Source organism: Phascolarctos cinereus, unplaced genomic scaffold (assembly GCF_003287225.1).
Source record: "Phascolarctos cinereus isolate Bilbo 61053 unplaced genomic scaffold, phaCin_HiC Scaffold_4;HRSCAF=312, whole genome shotgun sequence".
Taxonomy (NCBI): Eukaryota; Metazoa; Chordata; class Mammalia; order Diprotodontia; family Phascolarctidae; genus Phascolarctos; species Phascolarctos cinereus.
In genome coordinates, this window is record NW_027555847.1 from 498,085,656 (window position 1) to 498,107,552 (window position 21,897).

At 39.0% G+C, this 21,897-nt stretch overlaps 1 protein-coding gene across 1 annotated transcript in view; it reads left to right on the top strand.

Annotated features, from left to right (window-relative positions):
- The window catches only part of CHST9 (carbohydrate sulfotransferase 9), a 332,514-nt gene that overhangs the window by 283,512 nt on the left and 27,105 nt on the right, over positions 1 to 21,897 (top strand). Inside the window, exon 4 of the mRNA XM_020968675.2 lies at positions 20,663 to 20,700. Coding sequence (XP_020824334.1) covers positions 20,663 to 20,700 — 38 coding nt within the window. The remainder of the gene's footprint in view (positions 1 to 20,662; positions 20,701 to 21,897) is intronic.

Here is a 21,897-nt window from a genome sequence, read left to right on the forward strand (position 1 = left end):
TTAGAGGGAGAAATCTAGTAACAAACTGATCCCCATCCCACGCTGTTATAGTTTATTTAATTATTCCATTCTGCTTATGTCTAAAAATGCAGTTAATTTAGGGAAGGTAAAATACATTTCATACATATACATACATATATGTATATATGTATTTGTATACACATATGTATACATTGGCATTTTTCTAAATCTAAAGCAAAACCAAAAGAAAACAGCTCTGTGATAAAAAAAAAATACCAATAAAAGACAAGACTTCAATTTTGAGGGAATTTTACAGGTAAACACAAAAGATATGACAGTATAATAAGAGGGACCAAACCTTATGATGTCTGGGTCACAACTGGCCTCAGAGCCTAGAAATGGGATTATATACATGTCATAGGTGTACCATCAAACACACAAACTGTTCCTAGCCAAAAATGCAAAATCAACATCTCCTTAAACCCAACATGGTCAAGGGAGTTTCTTACTTCTACCAATGAAAACACAGATCTAGTCTAAAAACAACCCCAACATATGAAATCAACATAGATTCTCAGGTCACATTCTCATTGGTAGAGTAGCCAATGAATTCAAATCACTCTGGCCAATGAACGAATGGTTTTATTTTGTAAGTGGGTCATTTGGATGACTTAACTGGATTACCTGACTCTCCAATCAAATTATATTCAATTGTCTCATCTGGCTATTGTTTAAAAGCATAATAGCCCTTCCCCTAATTGACAAATGTTTGGAGACCTTGAAAGGCAATTCTCAAAGGAAGACATACAAGCTATCCATAATCAAATAAAAAATGCTTCAAATCACTAATAATTAGAGAAATGCAAATTAAATCATTTCTGAGATTCCCTTCACCACTCATCAGACTGGCAAAGTTGACAAAAAGGAAAATTGAGATATGTTAAATTTCTCAGAAAATAGGTGTGGTTAATTTCACTGGAAAATAGGTATATTCATGCATTGATGAATGGGATGGTTTCAGTTGGACCTGGGAAGATTTGTATGAACTGATGCTGAGTGAAGAGAGAACAACAAATACTACTGTTACTACAACAAAAATACTGTTAAAAACAAACAGTTGTTTAAAAAAAAGGTTTAAAAATTGATCAATGCAGTGATCAATCATGATGCATAGCACCAATGATAAAGAATGCTACTCACCTACTGACAGACAGGTGATGGACTCGATATGCAGAATAAGATGACATGTCTAGAAGGTCAATATGAGAATTTGTTTTGTTTGGCCATGCATATACATTACAAGGGTTGTGTTTTGGGGGGTTAGGGGAGAAGGAGGGAAGAGAAAATAAATGCTTATTAATTTTTTACATTAATAAATAAAACAAATACAAGGTGTTGTTCAGTAGTTTCAGTTATATCCAACTCTTTGTGACCCTCTTTAGAGTTTTCTTGGCAAAGATACTGGAGGGATTTGCCATTTCTTTCTCCAGCTCATTTTATAGATGATAAAACTGAGGCAAATAAGGTTAAGTGGCTTGCCCAGGGTCAGATAGCTAGTAAGCATCTGAAGCCTGATTTGAACTCAAGAAGACTCATCTTCCTGACCCTAGACCTGGCACTCTATTCATTGTGCCACCTAGTTGCCTCCAAATAACAGGTAATCTGGGTCTAATAGTGTAGTTGAAATAGCCTGCCTGAAAAATAAGCAATATTGGTGTTTAACAAAAGGACAGTCTATCACCTAATTACTAAGGAGTTATGAAAGTGGCTCTATGGATCAATATTACAGAACAGACAAGTTGGAGTGCACCTCAAAGTCATCTATTACATTCTTATCCAATTAGGAATATCCTCCACAGTCTATGGACAAATGGTCATCCAGGCATCATCTGAACAACTGAAGTCAATGGAACACGATATAGCATCTGGTTCCACTGTAATTACTAGGAAGTTCTTTATGTAGAAATGGGATACATGGACAGAGGACTGAACTTGGCATCTAAAGATTTGAGTTCAAATCCCAGCTATGGTACATACCATCTGTGTGAACTTGGGCAAATTTCTAAGCCTTAGTTTCCTTATAAATAAAATGAAAAGGCTGATCTAGAAGCCACTAGATGATATGTAAGGTCTCTTGTAGCCCAATATCCTGCAATTCTTTTACAAGATATTAAATTCCACGCATTGTACCTAGTTCTTCTGGGGCCAAGCAACTGGATAGCACAGTGGATAGAGCACCAAGAGTGGAGTCAGGAGTCATCTTCCTGAGTTCAAATCTGGCCTCTGATACTTACTAGCTGTGTGACCCTGCACAAGTCACTTACCCTGTTTGCATCAGTTTCCTCATCTGTAAAATGAGCTGGAGAAGGAAATGGCAAATCACTGTAGTATCTTTGCCAAGAAACTCCCAAAAAAGGGGTCACAAAGAGTGGGATATGACTGAGAAACAACTAAACTACAACAAAACAACTATTCTTGTCATGCCAGTCTCTCAGATACTTGAAGATCACAATTATACCCCACCACTATTTTCTCCTCTCTGGGTTCATTCCTTCAACCAAACAACCAATTTACCAATCTTATTATGAAATAGTTTTGAATCTGATCATCAACCTATAACTCCCTCATCTAGATATGTTCCTTCTTGTGCTGAACTGAACCCAATCCTTAGTACAGGCTAAGATCACATTAGCTTTTTTGACTGCCATGTTTCCATGCTTTACTGTTGGCTCATGTTGTTTTTGTTGTTGTTCAGTTGTTTCAGTTGTGTCCAACTCTATATGACCCTATTGGGGGTTTTCTTGGCAAAGTTACTACAGTAGTCTGACATTTCCTTCTCCAGCCCATTTTACAGATGAGGAAACTGAGGCAAACAGGGCAAAGTGACTTGCCCAGGGTAACACACAGCAAGTAACTGTCTGAGGCCAAGGTTGAACTCAGATCTTCTTGACTCCAGGCCCAGCACTCTATCCACTGTGCCATCTAGCTGCCCCTTATTATTATTTTATTGTAATTTATTTATTTTTAATTTTCAACATTCACTTCCACAAGATTTTGAATTCCAAATTTTCTCCCCATCTCTCCCCTCACCCCAAGATTGTGTGTATTCTGAATACCCCTTCCCCTAATCTGCCCTTTCTTCTATCTCCCTACCCCCTTCTCTTTTCCCCTTCCCCTTCTATTTTCCTATAGGGCAGAATAGAGTTCTATAGTCCATTGCTTGTATATCTTATTTCCCAATTGCATGTGAAAACAATCTTTAATATTTGCTTTTAAAACTTTAGGTAGCAAATTCTCTCCCATCCTCCCTACCCACTCTCATTGAGAGAGCAAGCAGTTTGATACAGGTTATACATGTGTAGTCCTGCAAAACACTTCCGTAATAGTCATGTTGTGAAAAACTAACTATATTTCCCTTCATCCTATCCCGTACCCCATTTATTCTATTTTCTCCCTTCTCAAAAGTGTTTGCTTCTGATTACCCCCCCCCCCCCTCTGTCCTCCCCCTATCATCCCCCTGATCTCTTGTCACCTTCCCCCCCCCATGCTCCTGTAGGGTAACATAGATTTGCATACCCAATTAAGAGTGTATGGTATTCCCTCCTTAAGCCAAATTCGATGAGAGTAAGATTTATTCATTCCCTTTCACCTTCCCCCACTTCCTCTCCATTGTAAAAGCTTTTTCTTGTCTGTTTTATGTCAGATAATTTACTCCGTTCTACCTCTCCCTTTCTTCTTCTCCCAGTATAATTCTCTTTCACCCCTTAATTTTATTTTTTAGATGTCCCTTCATCTTCAACTCACCCTGTGCTCTCTGTCTCTCTGTCTGTGTGTGTGTGTGTATATACATATACGTACATACACACACATATAAACATATGTGTGTGTGTATATCCCCTCCAATTACCCTAATACTGACAAAGATCTCATGAGCTACAAATATCATCTTTCCATGTAAGAATATAAACAGTTCAACTTTAATAAGCCCCATATGATTTGTCTTTCCCCCACTTACCTTTTCATGCTTCTCTTGAATCTTGTACTTGAAAGTCAAATTTTCTATTTAGCTCTGGTTTTTTCACCAAGAATGCTTGAAAGTCCCCTATTTCACTGAATATCCATTTTCCCCCCAAAGGATTATATTCAGTTTTGCTGGCTAAGTGATTCTTGGTTCTAATCCTAGCTCCCTTGCCCTCTGGAATATTATATTCCAAGCCCTCTGATCCCTTAATGTAAAGGCTGCTAAGTCTTGTGTTATGCTGATTGTGTTTCCACAACACTTGAATTGTTTCTTTCTGGCTGCTTGCAATACTTTCTCCTTGACCTGAGAACTCTGGAATTTGGTTATACTGTTCCTAGGAGTTTTCCTTTGGGGATCTCTTTTAGAAGATGATCGGTGGATTCTTTCAATTTCTATTTTACCCCCTGGTTCTAGAATATCAGGGCAGTTTTCCTTCATGGTTTCTTGAAAGATGATGTCTAGGCTCTTTTTTTAATCATGGCTTTCAGATAGTCCAACAATTTTTAAATTATCTATCCTGGATCTATTTTCCAGGTCAGTTGTTTTTCCAATGAGATATCTCACATTGTCTTCTTTTTTTTTTTCCATTCTTTTGGTTTTGCTTTACAATTTCTTGATTTCTCACAAAGTCATTAGCTTCCATTTGCTCCATTCTAATTTTTAAGGAATTATTTTGGGGCAGCTAGGTGGTGCAGTGGATAACCGGCCCTAAAGTCAGGAGGACCTGAGTTCAAATCCAGCCTCAGACCCAAACACCTGACACGTACTAGCTGACTTTGGGCAAGTCACTTAACCCTGATTGCCTCACTTAAAAAAAAAAAAGGTATTATTTCTTCAGTGAGCTTTTGGACTTCCTTTTCCATTTAGTCAATTCTGCTTTTGAAGGCATTCTTCTTCTCATTGGCTTTTTGGCCCTCTTTTACCATCTGGTTTAGTCTCTTTTTTAAGGTGTTATTTTGTTCAGTATTTTTTGAGTCTCCTTTAGCAAGCTGTTGACTTGTTTTTCATGATTTTCTTGCATCACTCTCATTTCTATTCCCAGTTTTTCTTCTACTTCTCTTACTTGCTTCTCAAAATCCTTTTTGAGCTCTTTCATGGCTTGGGACTGATTCATATTTTTCTTGGAGGCTTTGGATGTCGGAGTTTTGACTTTGTTGTCTTCTTCTTGTTGTATGTTTTGATTTTGTCACCAAAGTAAGATTCTATGGTCTGAGGTTTTTTTCCGCTGTTTGCTCATGTTCCCAGCCAAATATTTGACTTTTTAACTCTTTGTTAAGGTAGGACTCTGCTTCCAGTGTGGAGGGTGTACTGTCCCAAGCTTAAGGGGTTTTGTGCAGCTGTTTTCAGAGATACTTCTAAGGACCTGTAAGTTTTCAGTTCTTCCCAAGTTGGTATGATCAAAGGCAAGATGTTTACTCCTTTCTTGGCCTATGCTCTGGTCTATGAGTGACCACAAGCACTCTCTTCTGCCTTGGAACTGTGAGGAGGATTTCCTCTCTGCTGCCACTACAAGCTCCACCACACCAGCACTCCTCCCCGCCTCAGGACTGCCACCCAGAATTGTGACCCAGATCCAAGAACAGGCAAAGCAAGAAAATCCTGCCTCAGCACCAGCAAAGAGATCCCTACAATCCTCCTCTGATCAGTCACTAGATACCCCCCTACCGTCTATGGGCCAAGAGCTCCAGAAGTAGCTGCTGCCATGGGGATGCGCCAGGACTGGGGCCTGACCATGCTCCTTTCTCACTGAGATCTGAAAGACCTTTCCTACTGACCTTCCAAGTTGTCTTTGGTGTTTGTGGGTTGAGAAGTTTGGAAACCACCGCAGGTTCTAGTGATTCAGTCCCCTGAGGCCTGCTCCAGGTTCTCTGAGGGCCCATCTTTGCCTGTGTGGCCCACACTGAACTGTGCTTCTCTCCCAGCCTGGCACAACAGACCTTTCCCATCAACCATCCAGGCTGTCTTGAGCTGGAATTTTGTTTCACTCTTTTTGCAAGTTCTGCTCTAAAATTTGTTTAGAGCCATTTTTTACAGGTATTCGAAGGGGATTGGTAGAGAGCTCAAGTGAGTCACTGCTTTTACTCTGCCATCTTGGCTCCACCCCCCAATTTGCCCCATATTATTCTTGCAGTCCACCAAAATCTACAAGTCTTTTTCACATGAACTAAGTGCCATTTCCATCCTATATTTGTGTAATTGATTTTTTCCCTTTTTTTAATGAATGAGGATTTTTCTCTCCCACCCCCCACCCCTATTGAGAGAGAAAAAGAAAACCCTATTACAAATATGCAGTCAAGAAAAATAAATCCCCATATTGATGATTCCAAACATATATGCCTTATTTTGCATATTGAGTCCATTATTTCTCTGCCATTAGATAAACATCTTCATCATCAGTCCCCTGAGATCATAGTTGGTCATTTCATTGATCAGAGCCCTTAAATCTTTCAAAATTGTTTGTTTTCTCAAAGTTGTAGTTATAATAAAAATCGTTCTCCTGATTCTGCTCACTTCATTCTGCATCAGTTCAGACAATCTTCCCAAGTTTCTTAGAAACCATTCTTTCTATCGTTTCTTATGCCTTACTGATATTCCATAACTTTCATGTACAAAATATGTTCAGGAATTCTTCAACTGCAGGGCATTTCCTTCATTTCCATTTATTTGCCACCACAAATAGAGATGCTATAAATATTTTTGAAACATATAGGTCCTTCTTTTTTTGATCTCTTTAGGGCACAAGCCAAGCAGTGGCCTCATACTCAAAAGGTATGCAAAATTCTTGTTGTTGTTCGGTCATGTCTAACTCTTCATAACTCCATTTGGGGTTTTCTTGGCAAGGCTACTGGAGTGGTTTTCTACTTCCTTCTCCAGATCATTTTACAAATGGGGAACTGAGGCAAAAAAGGGTTAAGTGACTTACTGAGGGTTACGCAGCTAGTAAATGTCTGAGGCCAGATTTGAACTCAGAAAGATGAGTCTTTCTGACTTCAAGCCCAGCACTCTATCACTGAGCCACCTAGCTGCCCAAAGGACTGCTCCCTACTGGTCTTCATTCATTCATTCATCAATCCATACATCCATCCATGTACATATCCATCCATCCATTCATTCATCCATTCATTCATTCATTCATTCATTCATAAAGCATTTTAAGAGCCTACAATGTACCAAGCCATACTAATGGATCTTTCAAGGTGTCCCTCCACCTTTTCCCCTGGGATTTCTTTTACTCTCTAATTGGTAGAGAAGTACCTTATCTACCTTCCTTTGTCAATGAGTTGTACTATTCTGGCAACATCATTTCTCAGTTTCTGTGACAATATGTATAAACTGATCTTCTTGCAATTCTCCTATATCACCTTTTTTTGGGGGTGATGGGAGGATTGTTAAGGAAAGATACTGTAGTGAACAGGAAAAAAGTTGAATCCAAACTAAGAACTGTGCCATGCAGAATGCCAAGCACGTAGAAGGCACTTAATAAATGATTTTTGCTTGGTGGTTGATGGATTGACACGTCCAAAGTACTTGTGTTAATAGCAGAGGCAAAGAAGCAGCCCCAAATGAACTGACCGCTTGGCTTGATTTAACTTTCTATTTTTTGGAGCTTTTTAAAGTCTTTTTACAAAACTGTATCAAATCATCCAACTGCTCCATGTTTTTATTTTCACACCACAAAACAAATTTCATTCCTTTTTTCCTCCCACCCCTCTCAAGTATATATGCCTGGGGAATATTGAAACATAAAAAAAAAATCAGCTCCCAAGGAATATTTTTCAGAATAAATGCCATCTATTATTATTATCATCACTGTTTAAGACCCAGATTTGTTGTCTGACTTCTTCTGAGATGAATCATAAGTGATGAATATAAGTTTAGGAACATATCAAAGGAAAAAGATAGTACTTTTGTATGACAAGTGAAAATATCTGCTTCTGGACATCAGACCCCATGGGACACTGATAGCTCTTTGGGGGGCAAGTGTGACAGATACACATCTATGCCATTTAAAACTGTAAAGGATCTTTACAATCTTCCCAGAGGCCAGCCACAGTCATGTCACAATTTTACATCATGATCATTTTACAGATGACAAAACTGTGATTTGGGTACAGGGGAAAAGACAAATAATAAAGCAGTAGCAGAGTCCAAGTGAATTCAGAATTCTGTAGTTTGCTTAGCCCCAGGCTCTCTGAACCTCTCATTCTTTTTTTTTTCCTTTCAATATTACAGGGCACAACTCCTTTAGTTTGTACTTAAGTCTCTCTAAACTTTCCTCTCTGTTTATTTGAGGGAAACACCGTAGGTTTGATTGATAGAGCAATTTGCATCTTAAGGCATCATTCGATAAATACAGTGAAATGAGAGGTTACTCTCTCACAAGCCACTTTCTTCCCTTGGGCTGACTTTAGAAACTCATTGATGTCACTTCCTTCCTCAGTCAGCAAGTGAATTTTCTTTAATTCTCAAGACCAGCTGTCCATGCTGTCAACAGAAAGTTATTAAAATTCCTTTAAAGTGAATAAAAATAGCCTAAAAGCAAATGTACTTGGAAACAGGAAAGAATCAGTATGCAAAGTCCACAAACCTTTGAGCAATATAGTGTTGATCCAACCAGAGATTTCAAGGGTTGTCTATAGAAGATGCTAGGAAAATAATTAGAAGATGTTAAGCCACATACTCCTTCATCTTCTATTAGCAAAGCCTGATGCAGTTAAAAATTGGCCCTTAAGTTTCATTCCTCTTTTTTTTTTATGAAGATGATTTCAATAAACATTGGAATGGCTTATGTCTTCCCTAAATGGGGTTTCCTTTTTCTTCTCTAAGCTACAGAAAACATTTACATCTCCCTAAAAGGAAGCCTTTCCACAAGAAGGGGGGAAGAATTTATCCTGTGAGGTATTCGTATAAAATAGCCCAAAGTAAAAAAATTACTTTTTAATTTTTTTTTCCTTATAAGAAGATTAACATTCTAATAGATAGGAAAGAAGATAATTTTTCTTAGGTTTACATATTCTAATGGTCTGCCTGGCTCCTTCCTCTTTCATCATCCCCTCCCCAACTTTAGCACCTCAGATCATTTAAATACCATCTGTAGGTGCAGCCCTGTCTCAGACTCTGGGATTAATCTGTCCTGAGGCAATGGGAGAAGAAGGAACTTTAGGTCAGTCCCTCATTGCCTGAGCATTAAGACAGTTTGTAGCTGGCTTCTCTAACCTTTAAAAGTCAGTTGTCCAATATCTGTGTCACACTCACATGTGACTATGTTCCCACCTAATATCCCACTTTTTATTTTAATTTTCTTTTCATTTGGAGGGGTATTGGGGCGGGGGGGGGGGAATTGTTGTTTTTTACCCTTAATAGTATTTTATTCTTTCCAATTACATGTAAAGATAGTTTTCCACATTCACTTTGGTAAGATTTTGAGTTCCAAATTTTTCTCCCTCCCTCTCTCCCCTGAACCAAGACTGCAAGCAATCTGATATAGCCTATATATGGGACCCTACTTTCCAAGAGATGGTTTCCAAGATTACTGTTCATAGGAATTTGACATCTTGTGACTGGGTTCCTGATACCTGAGTTGAATCCTGACAGCAACAGCTTGTCTGACTGGACCTGTGCCTTTCAGTTCAACAATGAATTATTGAGTAACTACTATATTCCCTGAGTCCATGCTAAATAGTAAGGGTGAAGAGAGTCTACCGAAAGGGTATGAACCATCTGGTTCCTGCCATAAGCAACTTAGTATATTCTTTTAGAGTTAAGGTTTGTTTACAACTTCACTTGTTAGGCAATTCCTTATACAGACCTACACCACCAAATGCCAATAATTGATTCTGTGAAAGTACAGCATTAGATGAAACAATGATACTGAAAGCAGTTAACTTCATAAGAACAACTTAATAAATTGGATATACATTCCTGAATGGCCAAAATTCAGACTATAAAAACTAGACATAGTAACTGGAGACTATATTATCTTTACAATCATGGTGTACTGGAGATTTAGCATCTCTTTACAATCAGAAGATAGGTTCAAATCTCGGCTTTCCTAGTTACAAGCTCTTAGAGTTAGAAAGAAAAAAGGACCATAGGAGCAATCTAGGTCAACTTTCTCATTTGACAGATGAGGAAAGTGAGACCCACCTCAGTTAATCAGATTGCCTCACATCCCATAGGTAGTAAGGGGCAGAAGTGGGATTTCAGTGCAGGTTCTCTAACTCCAAATTCAGTGCACTGCCCCTGGCTGTCTCTCCAATTTATTAACTTCGTGAAATCTGACAATCTGACCCTCTCTGGGCCAGGTTTCCTCATCTGTAAAATGAGATTTGACTAGATAGTTTCTAATCATCCAATTCTAAATCCAGCTCTAAATTCACGATCCAATGATCCCTCCTCTCAAAGCCCTCCTCAGAAATTATCTTCTCCCTAGCCCCAGCTTCAGAAACCTAAGGGTAGCTCACTTGGGAGGATGAGCAAGGAGATGTGCCATTCTGTGTCTGTGACAGACCCTTGGGCAAAAGGATAGTTAGGTGACATCTGTGCTTGGTCCTGGCTGCCTTTTCCTGTCTCCTTCATCCCTCTTGGCTTACCTTAGCTCTGCATTCAAATCTACTCTCAAAAGGAAAAGGAGTAGCTATCAATGCCTAAGTGATCATTCTCCATCTATCCTGGCCCACTAGGGTATCAGCAACCCCTATAAGGCTACATACAGATGGAGGGACAGGAAAAAAAGACACCAGCTTACCTGAAGCACTCTGAAGAAGAGGCAGAAGGAGACATGTGCCAGGAAAGTCAAACTACCACCTCTATTATCAGCTTTCCTCGGACTCTTGAGCCCAAAGGTCTCAGGAATGGTAGTGTCCCCTAAACCACTGGCCCTGCTTCCATCTCAGCCTCCACAGCTATTACTCAGGTAATCAATCCTTGTAGAGTTTCTACCTGGCAACTGCTTGTGTAAGTACTAAATCCCCTGCTGCCTCAGTGGTCACAACTACTGAACTCTCTGCAAAGAAATTTCTTACCTCCAAAATCTTTGGCACTACCAAATGGTTCAACATCAGAAATTGTTTGACTTCATAATAGTAAGTTACATTAGATAATGCATTACCATCTGTATCACAAGGACCATGGGCCCCATCTTTCTAACTTGAAGCTGAAGCCTCCTATAGGTGCTTTCTCTCCCATTAGAATGTAAGCTCCTGGAAAGCAGGGACTGCCTTATGTTTCTATTAGTATCACAGCATTTAGCACAGTGCTTTGCATATAGTAAGTGTTTAATACAGGATTTTTTATTCATTCATCTACTCATCCACTCATTCATTCATTGGGTGATCCAGTAATGCTATCTGCCAAGTTTTGAGATTAGGTGGAATCACTACTCTCCATTAACAAAAGAATAGAAGGGGTCCCTTTTAATGGAGAATGGCATTAGAGTGGAATTTTGTCCAATTTAAGGTAGAATCTGCTTTCAAGTACTGACAATGTTATTATAAAACAATGTTGGGGCAGTGTCGACACATGTGTCTATGTTGTTGAGAACTGCCTCCCTATAACTTCTACCCACTGTTTCCAGCTCTCCTTGGGCACCAGTCATAGCAAATTTCAGCCATCTTTTACATGACAGAGGTTCAGATTTTGAAGACCTCTATCATGTACCCTATATATCTTCTCTTTTCCAGTCTGACCACTCCCACTTCCTTCTATGGAGCTTTGTTATGGTGTAGTTTTAAACCCCTCTTTTGGAGGTTTTACTAAGAAATTATGGGAAAACAAAATTAACAGAGGAATATAAAATCAGACAGGTCTATGAAGCACAAATTGCTACCCTAATTTAAGCAAAGTATAGCAATCAAATGGGGTGACTATTGTCCCTTCCAGAACTGTCTTTCTTTTCCTCTTCTCTCCACTTCAACACTCAGAGGGAAGATGCTAAACCAAAGGGCTCAAGCTTCTAGATCAAGGTAGATTTGGATTCACACCACTTCCAAATCCTGTCAGGATTCTCATCCCCTCCAAAAACCTGACCTCTAGTATAACTTATTTCTAGCTCTAGGACCCTTCTGGCCCCAAGCCATTCTGCACTCACACTCTACAGTCTTCCTTGGCCTGCTAAGATTCTATCCTGGGCCAAAGTTCCTGGCCCTTAGATAAACTATCCCTCCAACTCACATTTATTTACAGAACAGAGATGATTGGCAGGTCATGAACTCAATGAAGAAATTAAGTTTTTTCTATACCTAATGGAGCCATACTCCTCCCTAGGCTTTCTTTGATGACTCATCATTCAAGTACCCTCAGGGGAGTGATCTTCCAGAAAGCAATCACTACAGCTTTATGATAAGACAATTACTTTATATTCACCATAAAAAGAGCAGACATAATCACCACCAAGGGAAGAGGAGTCATTGCCTCACTCCCCTTCCCTCTCTCTCTTCCAGTTCTAGTCAGCCACAAGACTGCAAATGAACAATAGAATAAATCCTTAGCACAGAGCTTGTACACATGCCCGAGCACGCACACACACACACACACACACACACTCTCACACTCACACAGTACCAGGGACCTTTGAAACAGGAATTCTGGGAGGTCAGAAAGTATGAAAATAAATGTGGGCCAAAGGAATCAGGACAGGTTCCACAGAAGGTGAACTATTTAAGCCAACAAAATTGTGGCTAAATGGAGCCCCTGAAGAAAGTAACTCTTCTAATCTAATCCAAAATGTATTTATTAACTATCTGCTACATAAAAAACATTGGAATATATCATCATCATTATCATTATCATCATCATCATCATAACTAGCATTATATGTATATATGGGTGTATAGCTTTTTAAGGTTTGCAAAACTATTTGCAAATATCTCATTTATCCTCATTATAATTCTAGGAGGTAGGGGCCATCATTACCCCTATTTTACAGATAAGGAAACTGAGGCAAAGGTTAAGGTTAAGTGACTTGCCTAGCACCACATAGCTATTAAGAGTCTGAGACCAGATTTGAACTCAAGACTCCAAGTCTAGTGCTCTATTACCTGTCCTCAAGAAGCTTACAGTCTAGTAGAAGGATACAATATGTTAACATATAAATATATATATATATAATTCTACTAATGTTTTATATGATAGCAAAACATGCAATATAATGATTTATGAAAAATGAAAATTAATATCTCACAGATGGTCCTGGAAAGGCTCAAGGAGGGTGTGAACAGATTGTAAAATAGGACTTCAAAGAACAATAGTAAATGATGTTAAATGAGAAATACATAAAAGGAGATGAGCTGGTCAGGAGGTCAGAATAAGAAATGACAGATGGACAGCTCGAGTACTTCACCAGTACTTTCCGATACCAGGAGAAATCAAGGAAGGATACCAGGAATCTGAGTGATGCATATGTGGTGAAATTCATAGGTAACATAGCTTTAGACCTGGAACAGACCTTGCAGATGATCTAGTCTAATTACTTCTTTCTAGAAATAAGGAAACTGAGATTTGCCCAAGGACACATAGGTAGTAAGCATCAGAAGTGAGACTTGAAAGTGAGACACTTTCTGGTATAGTAGGACATAGACAAGATTCAAAAAGAATGGACAGATATGGATGAGTGATCTTTATCATTGGAGGGAACAATGTAGAAGATCATCAATGCATTTAAGTACTGAGTATTTGAGGAGAGAGAGAAAGAGAAAGAAGAGAAAGGACTTTGGGGACCAGGCAGGACTTCCTGTAGGAGGTGGCAGATAAGCTGAGCTTCGAAAGAAACTAAGCCACCTAATCAATAAGCAAGCATTTATTAGGTGACCACTCTGTGCTTAGCATTGGGAATATAAAGACAAAAAGGAAAAAGTCCATGTTCTCAGTGGGTTTATATTCTACTGGGGTCAACAATATGGGCACATAAAGACAAATACAAAATATTTACCCAGGTTGTTGTTGAGTCATTTCAGTCCTGTCCAAGTCTCCATGATCCCATTTAGTATCTTCTTGGCAGAAATGCTGGAGTAGTTTGCCATTTTCCTTCTCCAGCTCATTTTACAGATGAGAAAACTGAGGCAAACAGGATGAAGTGACTTGCCCAGGGTCATACAGCTAGCAAGTGTCTGAGGCCAGATTTGAACTCAGAAAGATGAGTCTTCCTGACTCTAGGCCAAGCACTCTATCCACTGTACCACCTAGCTGCCTCCATTTACCAAGTAAATGTAAGTATATATAAGTAAATATAAGGTAATTTCCAGGAAGGAGACCTAGTCTGGGTGGAAGTCAAGAAAAGCTCATTATAGGAAATGTTCCATGAGCTGAGCTTTGAAGGAAGCTAGGGCTTCTCAGAGTCAGAGATGAGGGAAGGAGGACATTCCAGGTGTAATGTGTTGCCCTTTAAGGTTTGTTGATGAGTTAAAGCCCACTCAGTTCTCTGAGAGAAAGTTACTCTGACAGACAGCTGCCAGAAGCTGCGTCTGACTAGGCAATTACTGAGTTTTGAATATGACAGGCTGTTATAGACTGGAAAAATATCAACACCAGAATTGTTGTATGAATTTAGGACAAATGTAATTTTTCTGATTATTGAAGGATCAGAATTTGATAGCTAATCATAAACTAAGATAGAGTTATTCACATAAGTAATCCAGAGTCTGAACTCAGAAAGAAAAGAGAGGGGTGAAAGGCCAAATTTCAGAACTGCAGCAGCTAAGTTTGAAGGTATTAATAATGAAGTCTAGAGTTGTTCTTAAAGATTAAGTGGAGCTAAGCAGAGAATCAGAGAGGAAACTCAGTGGATCAACCTTTTTGGCTGAGACTTCATGCCCAGTATGGAGTTAGTAAAGCACCCCAGGGATCAACTCAGCTTGGTGGTAGGAATGTCTATTCAAAACAGAAGCTTAAGGAAATTTTAGGAGCAGTTCCTGACAGAAAGAGAAGATCAAAGTTTACAGTCCCAAAGTCATGAGTTACTCTGACCACATGGATTTTCTTCATTCATGTGGATCCTTAGATGGTTTCTTTAAATACATTTCCAATACTCGGAATTGCCACTGCTGGGGATTGAGTCAAATTCAGCAATTGCTAAATTATGAATCCAGTAAAAAGAATAATAACAAACATCCCATAAGTATGACATGTTAAAGCAAATACAATACTTGTGATGCTGTTATTTCTTTTGCCCTATTGTTAAGTAAATAAATGTTTAAGATCCGAAAATGTGGGGATGGCAGTGATGGAAGGAGTTCTGTTTGGGATATGCTGAGTTTGAGATGCCTGTAGGATATATTCAGGTCAAAATGTCCATTAAATGATATAAAATTAGAGTTTGGGAGAGACACCTGGGTTGGCTATATAGATCTGAGTAGAGAAGATAGTTAAACCCATTGGACTTGATGAGGTCACCAAGAAATATAGTGTAGAGAAAAAGGAAAAGATCCAGGTTCCAGCATTGGAGTATATTCACAATTAGGGGCCAGAAGTAGATAATGATGCAGCAAAGGATAATGAGAAAGAACAGTCAGATATTGAGAGAGCAACAGTATGATGAAAACCCAGAGAGGAGAGAGTATTCAAAAGAAGTATTCTAAAGGGTAGAGTATTCCAAGAGGTGCTGAAAGGGAGGATGGAGTGCTTTCCAGGGATAAAGGATAGCCTTGCAAAGGCATGGAAGAAGGTAATGAAATATCAGACTTGGGGATTAGAAGGTCAATTGTTTGGCTGGAACAGAGAGGGATTATTGTAAAATAAATTTCCAAAGGTACATTGAAGCAATTTGTGAAGAGTTTTAAGTGCTAAGGTGCAGTTGTTTTATTTCATCCTAGAAGCTACAGGGAACCACTGAATATTCTTGAGCAGGGGAGTGACATGAAGAGCATTGTGCTTTAGGAAGAGTACTTCAACAGCCCTGTGGAAGATGGATTCTCACACCATTGAATTGTTTTCTTTTTAACCAGCTAAGGATTTCTACTGTTAGCTATTAAAATGGCCAGGTTCAATCCTTCCTTCTGCTTCATGGACTAAAAAATGTGAAAAGAAATTCCTCCAAAATGAATGGCAATGAGTATAATAATATTAGAAGATGACCCACATATCTCACATCCCACAAATGCTATAAAATATTTTGAACATAAATAATGAGGGCATTTCTCCCCCTTGAAGTCCAGAGGAAATTAGCATTGTCCCTTCCTGTATGTATAGGTCAGGTAACAGAATCTTTCTTCAAACTTTCTCCCTCTGATTTCCCCTCCAATAGACATAAATTGGCCAGCATTCCTAGAGAACAGAGGGTTTAGATAGCCCCACCCCACTTGCCTCCATTACCTACAGAGGATAGCTTTATTATCTGTGAGGTAAACATATTCATTTGCTTTCCATGTGGGAACCCAAAGAACCATAGATTCTTGGGCATTAGTATGTCAGGGTACCTCCATATTAGACAATCTGGACGTGGCCTAAAGGTCCCTTACACAAGCATCATCATTGGCCTTTATACAGCATTTCAAATTTGCAAAACACATCACATATAAGGTTACCACAGCTTTGTGGCTCAAAGCTTCCTTTCCCAGCTACCCAGTCTTGGAAATGTATGAATAATGTTGTTTCCAAGCACAGTGAAAGTATGCCCAACTTCTCTGGTCACTAGGGCACCTAAGAATGTCCAAGACCTCTTCACATAACTTCACACCCTGCTCATTCTAAACTCTTCCCACCCCCACCCTGGCCAAGGTAGAAATAGGGCTTACTGTGTTTCATTGATGACTCTTGAAACATTTCATAAAGTTGAATTAAATCTCACAGTGCTGGCTGTGATGAGGGCAGTGCCCTTGGTATTTCCTAAAAGTATGGGGTGAGTTCACTGCCACTGGTAACTGAAGGAGACAGCATATTTTTATAAGCTCCCAGGTTAATATCTTCTAGCCTTATTGAAGTGCCTCTTCAAGAATTATACCCACAACACACCAGTATTGATTAAAAACACAGAATTGCTCTCCTGGAGCAGATGAACAGTCCACTGTGTTCAACACAACCCAGTGTCTTAATGGCTAGGAGAGGAAGAAAAATAGAATATAGCATCCCTGGAGGAAAGTTTTAGTTTCCAATCTACAGTTATGTTGAATCTCTTCAGTCCTGTGTCTCTGAACAGGGTGGTATCTTATTCAGGAGTGATGTTCTTTCTACGTCTGATTAATGATTAATGCCAATCAACCATTATTTTGGAGGTTTTTCTAAGTTTATTGTATTGGACACGCAAATAGTGATAAATTCCAGATTCTGACATTTTCTGTTCTCCACTACTTCATGCATCTGATTGCAAGCATTTTAAAAATCAAATTATAGAACGTCAATCCACCCCCCCCAACCCAGGCAACTAGATGGCCCATTGGAACACTGGACCTGGAGTCAGGAAGACTTGAGTTCAAATCCAGCCTCAGATATTTATTAGCTATGTGACCTTGAACAAATCATTTAACCTCTGTTTGCCTTAGTTTCCTCACCTTTAATTAGAGGTAATAAAAGCATATAATAAAACTCCCATGGCTGCTGTGATAAACAGGTGAGATAATATTTGCAAAGTGCTTAGCACAGTCTCTAGCACATAGGAGGTGCTATATAAATGCTAGCTATTATTAGCTGTCATTTTTCAAAAGAGAAAACTGAAGCCATAAGAGGTGCTTACTCACTCAAGGGTACACAGCCAGTAGTAGTAGAGTCAAGTCTAGAACTCAAGTATCTTGTCTCCCTTCCCAACTCACTTCCCACTACACTATGCTGAGAAGTGAACAAATTAGTAGCAATATCTGAAGGTCTTAGTAGAACCTGTGTTATAGTCTCCTTTTGATTTGGCTACTAATGTATTACTGGAACCTTTAAAATGTTTTTAAGTATCTATCTGTGAGTTACCCACTAAGAGGATTTTATCCATCTTCCTCTAGCTCAAAGCCTATTTTGGGGACCTGGCCAGTGGCCATCTAACACCATAAGTCAATATGTACTCAGACAAAAGAATATGAATGAATCTTTGTGTTTATCATATAAAATAGTCCTAGGTAGAACTACTGCAAAACAAACCACATAATGCATCCCAAAGCCCATTTGTAAATGATTCTTGGGGTATCCAAGTTATGAAAAATCTATGCTTTGCTCCCCTGCTGCTGTCATTCAGTCATTTTTCACTCATGTCCAATTCTTCATGACTCCATTTGAAGTTTTTTTGGCAAAGATACTGGAGTGGTTTGTCATTTCCTCTTCCAGCTCATTTTACAGATAAGGAAACTGAGGCAAACAGGGTTAAGTGACTTGCCCAGGGTCACAGAGCTAGTAAGTGTTTGAGGTTGGATTCGAACTTAGGTTTTCCAGACTCCAAGCCCAGTGCTCTATCACAGCACCACTTAACTCCCCTCTGCTCCTCTACATTAGCTCAGAGTTAATTGAATAGCGATTTTCCTATTTGTGTGTGCCTCCTATCCTGTGTTCTATTCCCATGTTTCCAACTGCTCGAAGGATACATTTCTTCTAAAATATGTTGGTATCACCTAAAGCTCAGCATATTAAAGACACAAATCATTACTTCCTACACTCCTACTGGTATCTTGATTCCTGTTCCCAGAACCATCATGGTCCCAAATTACAAAGCTAAAAACTATAGTGTCATTTAAATCATCCTTTCTTTACTTCTTATTTTCAATATCCCTGAATCCTGTCAATTCACTCACACCACTCCTTTACATACTCTCTTATCTTCACTTATTGTGTGTTATTGAAAAAACCTTCTACCTGTTTTCAGTTGGCTACTCTTATTTCAACAATTAGATGTGTATGTAAGTACCTTGAGCACCGGGACCATGAATGATATGTTTCTATATTCCCCTGTGCCTTCTAGAACGATAACAGAGTAGGAACTCAATACTTTTGGCTAATGGAATGAGTGAGTGAATATAAAACATCAGAGATTAAGTTCATGCCTTTTTTCTTTAATGACGTGTCTTTAGTGAGGAATACCAACTTAAAGTTTTTGAAAAATCAATTTGTTTCTATTGTTTTTATTTTAACTTTTTTTTTTTTTGCTATTTTAATGTGGAGAATAGAGACTAGGATTTCATTGGTATAGTATGGATGGCAGAGGTGTTAAACATGCCAGGAACACTACCAAATGCAGCCTGAGCCACATTAAAATGTAATTAAGAAATATTTAACAAAATAAACAAAAATGCAATAAAACATAGATGATAATACCTGGTTTTCCAAGTCAATATATGGCCTGCTGGGATCTTTAAATTTAGTGGCCCTATTTATATTTGAGTTTAACACCACTGGAATTCCCTGGTGAGGAAACCCCCTCTACCACTGCAGATTGGCATACTTTCTCTGCAATTATAATCTTAGAGAGTTGCCTAGAGCATTGAGATATTGTGAGTATTCTAGGGTCACCCAGCCAGTATGTGATATGTCAGTGGTGGGACTTGAGCCCAGATTTTCTAAGCTTAAAGGTAGGCATTTGATCCATTATGTCATGCTTTTCTCATTATGTGTGTGTATAAAACATATTACCAAAACGTTTATACACTGCTTACTATGTGCCAGTCTCTGTGTTAAGCCCTCTACAATTGTTATCCCATCTGATTCTCCCAACATCCCTGGGAGGTAGATACTGTTATTATCTCCATTTTACAGATGAGGAAACTGAGGAAAGCAGAGTGACTTGCCCAGGGTCATACATGTAGTAGATGTCTGGTGTAGGATTTGAACTCAGATCTTCCTGACTTCAAGCTTGTCTCTGCACTCTATCCCACTGCACTACCTAGTCCCCACATATCACTATATTTATAGATTTATATTTGTATAAATAGTAAGAGTTTGATTTCTTCCTCTCAAAGATGTATAGGACATTGAACCCTTTCTAATTCCTTTTTTACCATAGCTGTTTCAAGATAAAATAACTTTTAATTGGGCAGCCCTGAGTCTTTATACTTTGATGCCCTGTGCTTTTTCACTGAATGTCATCAGGTCCTGGAGATTCACCGAGATTCAGTGGCTAAAGCCATTCAGTCTTGTACTTAATGCTTTCATCCCTGACCGTGTCATGAACATTTCTCTATCACCTTTCTAACTTCGGAGAAAGATGAACCATTATGATTATAGTTTCTCTCTCCTCTTCTACCTCAAGGCCTACTTGTCGAGCCTTTAATCTAATTAACAAATCAGTTCTAAAAACATTGTTATATATTGTTCTGTGGTAGGAACTTCAGTAGAGACTTTTAGATAAAATCCGTCTTCTGTCCTCATGGAGTTTATAGTCTAGCAGATTCCATTAAATCACTGCTATATCTTGGAATACTTTTTTTAGTATGTTTTGTTTTGTGCTTCCCAGATACCTGTTACTATCATTCACATTTCTAAGTCCTTTTGAGATTTCCCTAAAAGGTTTGGTTCATTTCCTTATTAGTACCTTTTCTGGATTTCTATTTTATTTTCTCAGAGTTTAGATGACTTGCCCAGGGTCATAGAGCCAGTATGGGTCAGAAGTGGGACTTAAACCTAGCTCTTTCTTGACTACAGGGCCTACTCTCTATCCACTATCCCACATTGCCTTTCTCTGAGGCAAAGTACATGAATGCTGTAAGGTGCAGGCCTAGCTTGACTGGTTTGCCCATTTTAACAATGTATTAATTCTCATTTCCTCTTTTTTCCTTTCAGTATCTAGAGAGAAACTCCAGCAGCCTATCATTAACCAGGTATGTATCTTGCGTTCTTACTCTAATATTGAACTTTTGCTTTGAATTTGAAAAAGCTGGCATTTATGAAAGTGAAAAACATTTGGGCTTGGAACTTTTGGGTGATGAGGAGAAATCACTAGATATTTGGTGGCCACGACAACCACTCCTGTTCTCTTCCCATTACCTGGTACCGTTGTCCAAAGAAATAAGAAGTGGTGAAGAGAAACTGACCTTCTGCCAATGAAATGGAATTCTGGAGTCCAAACAGTCCCACAATCACATCATTAAGCTTTGATGCCAAGAGCTGCAAGTGGATACTTTTATCTCATTTTCCCCTAACAAACTCAACTCTCCTCTGTGATTTTCCCAGGATCCAGCTCTCAGTGGTAAGAACTAAGATTTTACCCTGCATTACTACCTCTCTCAAAGTCTTTAAATATACATTATTCCCTATTTGACTAGCAGAGACTTTAATCTGGACCTGTGATTTCAATGTTATAGGGATCTCGGTGTAGAAAGTTCCTCAACCAATCAATCAATAAACAAGCATTTACTTCACACCTATGTGTTAGGTGCTGTGTTAGCCACTGCGAATACAAATGTAGTGCGCACATGGGGTATCTCTACCCACAGTGTGGTAGTTCATATCTCCTGCATTGGCACCTGCATTGGGCTGACTCTCTTGGGTTGACTTGATCACCCCAACCTGCTCTGGCAGGTGCTCTGGCACACTGGCAGGTGCAAGTTCCTACTGAAAGACTACCAATACATAGTTACACTGAAACTCTCTCTTAGTTTCCTAAGTTAACCCTGTTTGGAGGGAATACACCTAGTCGCCACTTAAGTGCTTCAGTCCTGACCAGTGTACTTCCATTTACACAAAACTAACTTCGTAATGATGACACTTTTGGAACTTAAACATAACCATTTACTTAGCAACAAGGCAAAAGGGGATAATAATAATATCACAGGTACCGAGGTTAAAGCAAATACACTCATAATAAACACATCGTAATATCCCCGTAAACTTGAGACATACTCTCCCAGGCTTATGAGTGATTGAGTCTCTTTCCAACCAATTAGGAATCTTTGCAGCTGAAGGCTTCTGTCAGCTCGCTGTTTTGGCTACCTCTTTTATCACACAGCTGTTACAGAGTTAGTCTTTTTACCTCATATTGTTTCTTCAGTCTTCAATTTTCATTAGTTACTCTCTTC